Below are 11,009 nucleotides of genomic sequence, written 5' to 3'. Positions count from 1 at the left end.
AATGCAAGGTGAAACATGGCGGTTCTTGTGATCCATGGGAGATCATCTTCTCCTCATGAGAGGGTAGGGGCATCATGGACGGGTTTGCATGATCCATGCCTCAATATTATCTAAGTAGGTGTGGTAGGCTACCGCATCCTCATCTTGGAGCATTACTCGTTCCTTGCTTCTTGTGACGTTACTAGGCTACTTGGGTCATGGCTAGGTTTGACTTATAGCTGTCTCCCACATACCTTTGGTACTTTACAGCTGTTGTGATAAATATATGATCCTCTCTCCCTCCATTTGGTTTGCAGCCTGTAGTACATAGCAGCCTGCAGGGTGGTATCATCAACGACGATAACATGGAGGCCGGTTTCTCTCCTTCCGGCATGCATGTCCTCATAGTGGACGATGACCCCCTCTCTCTGATGGTTTTGGAACGCATGCTTCGCCGTTGCCAATACAAAGGTCTCGACTCTCAGTATTAATTGATTGTGATTATAGTAATCAATCTTCATTATGATCTTGGTAGCGTGCTAGTCACGGAAAGAGACTTGCATAATAATTCGTAAGAATGATTCATATAAATGATGCATGTAAACTCACGTCCTTATTATGTGCAGGCACTGATCTCTGCAGTGAGAATTCTTTGTGATAAAACCTTCGTGAGTTTTGTGATTGTATTAAAACTGCAGTTACGACGTGCACTCGAGTCGCTACCGCTTTGCAGCTGCTGAGAGAGCACAAGGACACCTTCGACCTGGTCATGAGTGATGTCTACATGCCCGATGACGACGGCTTCAAGTTGCTGGAGACTGTCGGCTTGGAGCTGGATTTGCCTGTTATCAGTAAGTACAATATAATTAGCCCGGAGCGATAATTAAGATATATTATATTTCATCCTTTTTTTAAAACCTGTAATTGAGCAGAATTAATGGTGTATTCTTAGTGCTTTTTAATGTTAGTTTCACCGGATTATTGAATTTCGTCTCATATCATAACGTCGCTTTGCATGCAGTGATCACATAACCTAATTTGCATGATATATACTGCATAATACAGACCCCCTAATACTCTTACCACCTGCTTCGTAGTGATGTCTGCCAACGGTGAAACCAGTGTAGTTATGAAAGGAATAACCCATGGCGCATGTGACTATCTCATAAAGCCTATCAGAATGGAAGAGCTGAAGACTATTTGGCAGCATGTTCTGAGAAGGAAAGGCAAAGATACAATCATGCAGGAAGCTCAATTGGAAGAAACTGATCACTGCATGGACAATATGGATTCTGAAGAGTATCCTCCTGGTACCAATACAAAAAGATCTATTGAAGACCGGCTTGAGTGTGCCTTAGATGATATGGATATGAATAGCATGAAGAAGACCAGAGTGAAATGGTCTGCACCCCTCCATGAGAAGTTTGTCATGGCAATCAATGAACTAGGGATTGACAGTAAGTTCTTTTGGATTTGAAAAAGCATCAATAATTGTCTCACAAGCATTGATTTCTCTGCTGGAAAAGTGCATTTGTAAAGATGGGGAAAGGGGAAATGGTGTTCAAAGTTGTTTGGGTTTGTAAAGATGGGGATAATAGTAAAGGGTGCATTGGGCCTACACGTTCCTCCCTCTACCTTGGGCCTACTCGTTCCTTCCTCTTCTTGCTGTCAGTAGATAGAAGCACGCTCAGCTAGGATTGGTGTAAAGAAGAAGGGCGGTGGGGCGGGGAGCATGCATCAAATCTATAGCAAGCGCTTCTGCTACTAAATTTTTGAGTTTATCTTGCAGAGGCTTCTCCCAAGAAGATTTTGGAGCTAATGGATGTGCCAAGCCTTACAAGAGAGCATGTTGCAAGTCATTTACAGGTATGCCTACATGCTTCCATGATGCATATGAATATGCTTCAAGCATTTCAAAATACTCCTATTACTTGATCTTTTAGCTTCAACCATGCATGTTGTATCTTTGTACATAGCTAAGGAACCTCATCTCTATCTACATAATTAGTTCCAACTGCATGTAGACGTTGTGTGAACCTTTGTTTGTTTCTAGATTATCATAGATATTTGAGATGCAATTTTTAGCTAAGAGTCCTATTTTGTACCATTTTTTGCATACATGATGAAAGTGACAGAGCTCCATGCATGATATTGCATGCACAGAAATATAGGTTGACTTTGAAGAGGTTGAGTGGAGCAGCACTGCAGCCATCACCAAATGCACTATTCGGAAATTCGGGTGAATATGGAAATCCAGGTGGTCTGAGGCCAAGGCTTGGTGTTGCAACCATGGCATATGCGTTGCCAGCAAGAGGCTTGAAACCTGATGGCGGGGATGGTCTTGTGAGGAGCAGTAGCATAGATCCGGGGGGGATGGATGCTGTGGCAAAGATGAGATCTGTGACAGAGCAAAGGATGGCTGCAAACAGAGCACAGGTGTTGGGGGGTTTGGGTCTTAAAAATAGTGGCTCAAACCCTGGTGTTGTTGCAAGGAGGTCAACTGGAGGGGGAAAGTTGCAAAGAGCAGGAGCAAGTGATTCATTGGCTGCAGAAGGTAGCTTGATGGGCAGTGGTGGCGGAGGGTTGTTTAGGATGGGGTCATTGGACATTGGATTACTCTTGAAAATGCAGCAAGAAGAGGAAGAGATGGAGCAACTGCAGAAGGGCAGCAGAGATGACATGGATGACTTTGCAGCTTCCTTTAACAACCCCAAGAAGGCATTCAAGCTCACAACTGGTCAGCAAATGGTAAAGAAGCCGAGCCGATTGCCTGCTGCATCAAGGCCGATGATCCCCATGCCAGCACTACCATCAGCATTAACACAACAAACATCAAGTGGAGTTGCATCAATATCCCAAAGAAGGAGGAGTACATCTTCATCAGCAACACCTCCACCCAATGACATCAATGCTCATCTAAACTACATCCATCAAGGTGTTACTCTTACCCCTAGTGTTGGAAACCTTGGGAGAAGATTAAGTGGTGACTTTGCAATGGAGAAGAACTACATCATGCTAAACTCGACTGTAAAATATGGTGATATGCAAGGCTCCTCTTCTTCTAGCTCATCTTCATTGTTAAACAACCCCAACACCCCTAGCTCCTTCTCTACACTATCACCATCTTCCACTGTTTCCTTCGAATCTTTCGACGGATCTAGCGACGCAAGCAGCTTCACCAACAAACCTTCTCCTCGTTAATGATCCCACTATAGCCATGCAATCAGCTTGTAACATAATCAAGGCATATAATTTGCTCAGGCTAATCTGGTAGGCTTAACTCGATTAGCTCGATCAATCCAGTAATCTATCTCTCGCTTGACAGTTGCATGTTTCTGGCTAATCTTAGCTTAAACAATGCCGTTTTTAGCTAATTGGATTGCCATATCTGGTTAGGGGGTTCAGCTCTGTATTTGATCATTAATGACACCAATTAAGGTGTCATCATGTACATGAGAACTGTTTTTCTTTTTGGCTCACAAAATTCGTAGTGCTAGTGTTTGATCCGGCCGAGACAGTTTGTAACCGTTCTAAGTTCTCGTTTTGTGATGCATATGTCCGGTAACCCGGCCGGCCTTATATGAGCCGGGGTCCAATGTGAACAAGGAGTAGTGACATAGTGAACCCAGAGGGGTGCCTCCATGACCGTTGGTTTAGACACATCTTATGATCTAGACTCTACGAAACTCAAGTCTAAGTCTTTGGACATGTCCCGATCGGTGCCCGGATCTAAGCACAACTAAGTTCGAGGAGGGGCATACTCTTTTTTTTAAAAAGTTTGTTGAACTAGAAATTACACCTCAAGCTAGAGGTTTGAACCTACAACCTCATATATGGACTTCAATCACCCTAACAATTGGGCTATGCACTTCATAATACCCTTTCAATGACTTAGAGTTTTAATTTAAAAAAACAAAGCTACTAATTTATGTTTATATTTACATGACTATATGACAATGCTTTCATCATTACATGACTATATGACAATGCTTTCATCATTTTGATGAATGTTAAGGTTGAGCACATCCATAATTTTAATTTTGATTAATCAATAAACCAAACTTTTCATGTGAGATGCAAAACTAAATACATATTCAAATATATATATATAGCTTTTTTACACTGAAAGAAAATGTTCTTAATGTCTTACACCTAGTTTAACTTTGTTCAATGTATCAATCTTCTAAATTCAAAGGAAAAATCAACTTCGAAGATAGACAAGCTATGAGCCATGTTCAATCTTCAAAATTCAAGGAAAAATCAACATTAATTTTAATTCGTCTTACATACAGGAAACACCTCGCTTTTAATTCATCTTAAAGACTTACATATAATCAACACATCGCTTGTTATAGAATCATATCAACTCATTAGGAAAATCTTGGACTAAAAAAGGGCCCTCTAAGTAGAACCATGTCATCATTGTTATGAGAATGTATTTTTAGCTCTCTTTAAAATAATATTTTACCCCCTTAGATAATTCAAGGACACTTGGATTACCTTTGCATTATGCCAAATTATGTTAATATTATGGGTGAAGCCATTGTAGATATTAATATGATTGGTGTAGATTAACGTATGTTTGAGGCCTCCAATGATTGGTGTACATTAGTGTGTGTTTCAGGCTTCCAATGTCTGTTACAGTTAGTTTGTATGGCACGGTGATTCTTGGGTTACTTATGCCTAGCAAATATGTGTGTGGTGATGGTTTATATAGTTATGCAATATTTGTTACCAATTTATTGTTGGGTATTTTATAGGTGAAGAGGATTCAGACGATTGAGGAGGATGCACACATTATTATTTGATAGCACATATTTTTAGAAACAAGATTTGTATATATTTGTACTAGCTTGTGCACATTTTGATTTAATTTAGAACTTTAGATTTATCAAGCTTAGACTTGAATATTCAAACTTGAATATTTTTGTAAAGTGTTATATGCTTTAACCCTAGCCTCAATTTATGGACACTCTATTTTGAGCATAAGAGAGTGTCATGCAAAGAAAAGCATACTTTTTATATTTTTGGAGGTTACGATGTATTATTGGAATGAAATTACGTAAATACTCAATGTGAGGGATATGCCACACACATGAGGGGGAAAGATTGCACCCATTACTGTGTCGCTTTCGTAAGCTAAGTATTTTTGCAAGATATTCTATTTAATTCTTGAATATGTTGAACTTATGGTCCTCTCACGCCAATTTTGAGAAAAAGAAGAGAAAGTCATTTTTTCATAGGCTATGAAAGATCCATGCCCCCTCCGCACAACAAATTCAGGGGTGCTAATAGCGGAAGTAGCACTTCTTGCGTAGGGCAGAGCCTTTCACTCGGGGCCCCCCACACATATCCAGACAAGAGACTAATCCCTCGGTTTGTTCCAAAACCAAACCCGGAAAAACTTTCCTCGTCCAGAAAGCACGGGCGATTCCTCCAGGATATTTTTATTCTAACGTAGTCAAGAGCCTTAACTAACCAAACTGATCCGACCGAACCAGTAAGTCACAGGGTCAGATCAAGGAAGAGATTTGCACTTGGATCATAGAGACCAACGCTTTTTTTCTCATCGAGGCACATCCATTGATTCTTTTCCATAGGTTGATTCTTTTCCATAGAAAAAGACTATCTGGGATTTACTTCATCTATCGTACCATAACAGAATTGAGTCTCATTTTAGGGATCCATCAGTCCAGCCATCCAGTCCCATGGGTTAGCCAACCGTCCAACCACTGTAGTGATAAGATCCATTTAGGAATTTGGTTATGTTTTGTCCAGGTACCAGGAAAAAAAGTTCCCAAGCCCTCCCTAGCCAGCGCTTCATGCAAACTTTAAGATAGTCACACCACTCACACACTCAATATGAAATTGCATGTTTCACAGATTCAACTGTCTTTAAAACAATCTTTTAATGAAACCATAGTATCAGTGATACAATTTTTTTGATTTAAAAACTCATCCACATACGTGAAATAGGTGCCTACCTTAAAGTCTTTCCCCTCCTTACCAAGGTGTCAAAAATGTATCATTATTCCAAAATATCTCATTTTTTTAGTAATATCTCATAGTTTTTAACTAATAAACCTTGTACTCAGTCAACTCTTCATCTTATGTGAGCATTTACTCATTTTTGGGTATTTTCTTTTATTCTTTGGATTTATCTCATCCAAACACTTGGATTAATCTTATTGGCCCATAGGAACCTTAATTGGACCATAATCTAAAATTTTTAGAAAATCTTGACACTTAGGCTAAGGTCTTTTAAATCATTTTTAATTGATTCCTAATGCACTTTGGAGAATTTATTTTGAACTTCTATTTCAGGGAAAACTATTTCAGACACTAGGAGGATTTTTATATCCAAAGATATCTCAATTTTGGATTATCTCTCTCTAGATATTTTCTCTCTCTAGGCCAAAACAGGGTTAAAAAAAGATCTTTCTCTTATTTTAGAGAGGGGAATAATTACAAGAACAGAAGGGGAGGTTCTTATACCTTTACACCTCAAAAGCTGGAGGGAGGAATCTTACAGGCTATTAATCCTTAATTAAATATTAATTTAGCTTGATTCTCAAGCTTTCAAAGAAGAAGAAATCAAAGCTTTATTTTTTTCTGCTCCCTCCATCACAAATTGGCGGGGCGGCAAAATCGGTGTTGGGAGATTTTTCTTTCTTTCTCTTTCTTCTTGCCACTAGCACAGTGGCGACATGTGGAAGGAAATCAAGTAAAAATATCTTTAAAAAAGCTCAAGTTTAAGCGTTATAAGCTTAAATTCTTATATCTTTAATAAGCTTAAAAGCTAATTATACTCTTATAAGCTTTACAAGTTCTTTTATAAGTTATAAATAAGAGAGAGATCTTATAAGCTATAAAGAAGGAGAGCTCTTTAATTTTTAGCCTACATAAGATATGCAATAAAATTTTATTGTATTAGCCCTTTGAAGAATTGGCAAGCTTCTTGTAAACAATTTTTGGGCAAAACCAAAGGGGGTTAAAACAAATTTTTGGAAGCGCTTTTCACAAGCTCCCCATCAAATTGAAGCTTTTAGTGGGATTCTTCAACATTCTATAAATTTGAAGTGACTTAAAGATCAACCTTTTAACAAATTTCAAAACCCAAATTTAATGTTAAAATTACAGCAATGTGATGAGCTATGGTGGATCAAATGCTAGAATCAACATCATTAACAAAAAGTTTAGATGATAATTAATACGTGATTAGTGAGCAATTAACTGATAGCTTAATGTAGGCATGGATAATAAAAAACCAGCAAATTCTCATTAGGCCAATGCCTCAATTTATAGAGACTTTTACATCCAAGCATCCAATCCCACTGATTTCTCCTTGATTCACTCCATCTCTTTTGCTTGATTCTCTCCACCTCTCCCAGAATATCTCCACACCTCCTAAATCTCCTCATGCTACCCTTTATTCTCTCCCAGTAGATGCTTCTCACCTTTTCACAGGTTCTCTCACATTTACATATTCTCTTTTACAGCCTCTAGCCAAGGGCTTGTTCCTGCACACACCCTATTCACTTGTATATTTTAACACCTCCCCTCAAGTGAATACTTCTAGCACACTTGGACCCTATACCAAGTTTTCCTCTTACTTGATAGTCCACGACCAGTTCCTCAAGTCCCTAAACTCATACTCCTTGACACTCTCTCTCTCTATGTGTCCAAGGCTACTACAAGTGCCCGCATGGCCTACATCATCGGTGGCTCAGAGGTGGTTTTACTATGTTGGGGCAGATTACATTGGGTTGTGGGGTCTCTCTCTCTCTCTCTCTCTCTCTCTCTCTCTCTCTCTCTCTCTCTCTCTCTCTCTCTCTCTCTCTCTCAGAAAAGATAATTTGACTCCACTTCCTTTGGAGCCTCTCCCCATGAAGTTTGCCGATGACGTTCCTTCTCCACTGGGTTTGCTGTAGCAGTCTCTTGCCATGTGTCCTCGCTTTTCACAGTTGTGGCAAGTGAACTCCTTCCTCCTACTTTGCCTTTTCCTCCTCGTCTCCTCGTCCTCGAGAGAATCCTCCTCGAGTGAAGAATGTTGTTTCTTCTCCTACTGTTGAGTCCAGCCATTTCTTCTCTTTGCCTCTGGTCTCTTGCTCTAGTAGAGCTCCTTCTATCTTGTGTAGCTTCAATTCAGGTACATTCTTTAGTGTTACTACAATGTTTTCATATTCATCTTTGTCCACACTCTTCAGTAGCACTGCTAGTGCCTCATCATCTTTTACCTTTTTGCCAATAGCTGCCAGTTGTTGCTTAATGCTTTTATATCTGTTCAAGTGTGTGATTAAAGGTTCACTTTCCTTCATATCCAATTTGTAAAATTGCATTAACAGATTTATCTTTGAATTTTTAGCTTATGTGCCAAATAATTTATTGAGTTCATCCCATGCATCTTTTGCCCACTGTATCCCTATGATGTGATGAATGATTTCATCATTTAAACTGAGTGCGATAAGTCCCAATGCTTTTTCATTCTTGCCCTTCCACTCATTTTCCCCTCTCACCTCTGGGCATTCATCTCTTCCCTCAACTAGCCTCCACAGATTTTTCCTCATGAGCAGATACATGGTTTTTGTCTGCCATGTGTAAAACTGCTCCCCATTAAATTTGGCTATCTCTCTTGTGCCGTACTTAGTGTCTACCCTTTTACAACTCAATCTGGTGTTTAGGAGATGATTACAACAGATTTATCAGCATAAAATCACCAAAAATTACATTAAATCAAGGGTAACCAATTTGTACGGAATGGTTGGAGTATCAAACCATCTTCGAATTGCAATCTTAAGTTATAGGGATTTGTATCAGATACCTAATGGTTTATTTGAACCCTAAATTGCACCAAAATATAGTGATTAGTTCTAATTAATCACTGTGATTAGCAAATTAATCCTCTATTTTGTGTACAAAAAATAGAGTATGCGAGGAGTCCATATCTGAGGCATTAGAGTTCAAATGAGCTCAAATCCTTTCAAGGCCATCAATAGCAATTAGTCTAGTAGAGGATTAAGCCAAGAAACATAAGATTTACTCTCACACACGCAGGAAAAGGAAACCAAGGAGATAAGGCAAGAGCACTCTTGTATTCAACACATAAAACTTTGAATGCTTAATCTCTGTTTTACCAAAGTCACCTGCAGATTTGATGAAGAGCTTGGATCTCACTGTAAACTTGATCAAATCAAATTCTGTCTTCACCAGCTTTGTAGAGCACCCTTGAAAACCCCTAGGGCCAAGAGCAATTAGAGCCATTGCATTTGATGAAGTAGAAATCTCAGATTTTCTCTAGAAAAATAGTGCCTGCTAAATCGCGTGGAACTGCTGCGTGCGCCGACGGTTTGAGCTTTTGTTTGGATGGGCTGGAGCACAAGGGTGTTAGCTATGTTTGGCTAAAGTGGCTTGAGCTAATTTGATGTATGATGGGAGATAGAGCTCCTCCACCAGCTGGGGATATAGAGGGTTTGTTGAAAAAGAGGTAAAAACTGATAGCTTAATGTAGGCATGGATAATCAAAAACCAGCAAATTCTCATTAGGCCAATGCCTCAATTTATAGAGTATACATTCAAGCATCCAATCCCACTGATTTCTCCTTGATTCACTCCACCTCTTTTGCTTGATTCTCTCCACCTCTCCCAGAATATCTCCACACCTCCTAAATCTCCTCATGCTACCCTTTATTCTCTCCCAGTAGATGCTTCTCACCTTTTCACAGGTTCTCTCACATTTACAGATTCTCTTTTATAGCCGCTAGCCAAGGGCTTGTTCTCGCACACACTCTATTCACTTGTATATTTTAACATTTAACATAGTTCAAGGCGTATCAAGAGTTAAGTTTTTCGTATTTATCCGTATTATAAATTTATATTTTTTTAATTTACTTATTTTGCAATGGCCAATTTACCCACACAACCCACTGTGAAAGAGTAAATTACCGCACTTTAAGAGCAAATTGCAAGTGAGTTGCAAGTGAGCGTGAACATTGACGCGAGCTCGAACGATATATGAAGCATTCTAAGCACAAGTGTGACTCTTTTGACTCTAATTAGGAGGAAAGTGATCATGTTAGGCGCATTGCTAAGGCTACGTAACGTACCCAAAGTTTTCGGAAAGACTCATGGATTAGCTGAAAGACATACACTTTCCACAACTATCATGGGAAGAAAGATGCTTGAGTGCTTATTGCATGGCTCAATTAGCTGGATGATTATTTTTTAGGCAAATTTTTTCCAAAAAAGGACAAGATTAAATGTGTTTGAAATCATTTGATTAAAAGTGCTGCTTATGGTGAAATATGATTAAGCAAAGCAAGCATCAACCTAATACATATGGAAGGAATTCCAGAAACTTTTAAAGAAACATTTTCTTTCTTTGTAATACAAGGCTAAACCTCATCAAACGATGGGATATTTCACTCCAAGTCAAGAAAGAGAATGTCCAAGCTTATATTAATAAATTCTAGGATAAATTAGGTTCAAGTTATTGAGAAGATGAAAGAAAGAGAGAAAAGAAGAAAAAATATTGTCGATCTCAAGGTAGATGTTAATATGTTTCATCATCATAATCTCAGTTCTGCTATGGATCTAAGTCTCAATTTTGAACGTAAAACTTCTATTTCCAAGAATTCTAGAATGTGGGAAAAGTCTTATACAAAGTTTTCTAAACCATCTTTTCCTTCGAGCAATTTTGATAAATCCAGGATGTATAAGGGTAAAGATAAAGCCAAAAGAGATGTTTAAAAAGATAATAACAACAAACCCTCAAATGGAAATCGTATTGTCAGGTGTTACAAATGTCACATGGAGGGGCGCATTGCTCCATAATGTTCAAACAACAAAAAGAACTTTGCACGTGTGGCACTTGTTAATAGATGACACTGACTCAAGCAAGGGAGAAATTTTGATCTTGACTATTCGGTTGAAGGTAAGAGTCCTATTCATGCTTTGTTAAGAATTCAAGGAAAAATAAAAGGAAAACAAATTTCTATTTTCTATGATGATGGTAGTTCTCATGATTTCATTTT

General features: G+C 38.8%; 1 protein-coding gene across 2 annotated transcripts; it reads left to right on the top strand.

The window, feature by feature from the left end:
- The first annotated feature begins 272 nt into the window (after window positions 1-272).
- LOC147633855 (two-component response regulator ORR23-like) lies at window positions 273-3,480 on the top strand. Of its 2 annotated transcripts, none has more exons than XM_086804501.1 (5): window positions 273-450; window positions 678-830; window positions 1,077-1,436; window positions 1,769-1,845; window positions 2,143-3,480. In XM_086804501.1, the coding sequence occupies exons 1-5, from the start codon at window positions 345-347 to the stop codon at window positions 3,178-3,180; spliced, it is 1,734 nt and encodes a 577-aa protein (XP_086660627.1). In that variant the 5' UTR covers window positions 273-344; the 3' UTR covers window positions 3,181-3,480. The 2 variants fall into 2 exon arrangements, with proteins under 2 accessions (XP_086660627.1, XP_086660628.1); XM_086804502.1 differs by having other exon boundaries at window positions 317-450; window positions 606-830.
- The last annotated feature ends 7,529 nt before the right edge of the window (window positions 3,481-11,009 follow it).

This window comes from Cibotium barometz, chromosome 11, assembly GCF_041138505.1.
Source record: "Cibotium barometz isolate CiBa-2024 chromosome 11, ASM4113850v1, whole genome shotgun sequence".
NCBI classification, from domain to species: Eukaryota; Viridiplantae; Streptophyta; class Polypodiopsida; order Cyatheales; family Cibotiaceae; genus Cibotium; species Cibotium barometz.
Note: the sequence above shows the minus strand (reverse complement) of the source record. Positions and strands in the feature narration are given on the sequence as shown.

Excerpts from the sequence above, each read along its gene's own strand:
- LOC147633855 (XM_086804501.1), top strand. The coding sequence starts at position 345 with ATGGAGGCCGGTTTCTCTCCTTCCGGCATGCATGTCCTCATAGTGGAC. Across the intron at positions 451-677 it reads TCGCCGTTGCCAATACAAAG|TTACGACGTGCACTCGAGTC; the intron begins GTCTCGACTCTC and ends TTAAAACTGCAG. Across the intron at positions 1,846-2,142 it reads ATGTTGCAAGTCATTTACAG|AAATATAGGTTGACTTTGAA; the intron begins GTATGCCTACAT and ends TTGCATGCACAG.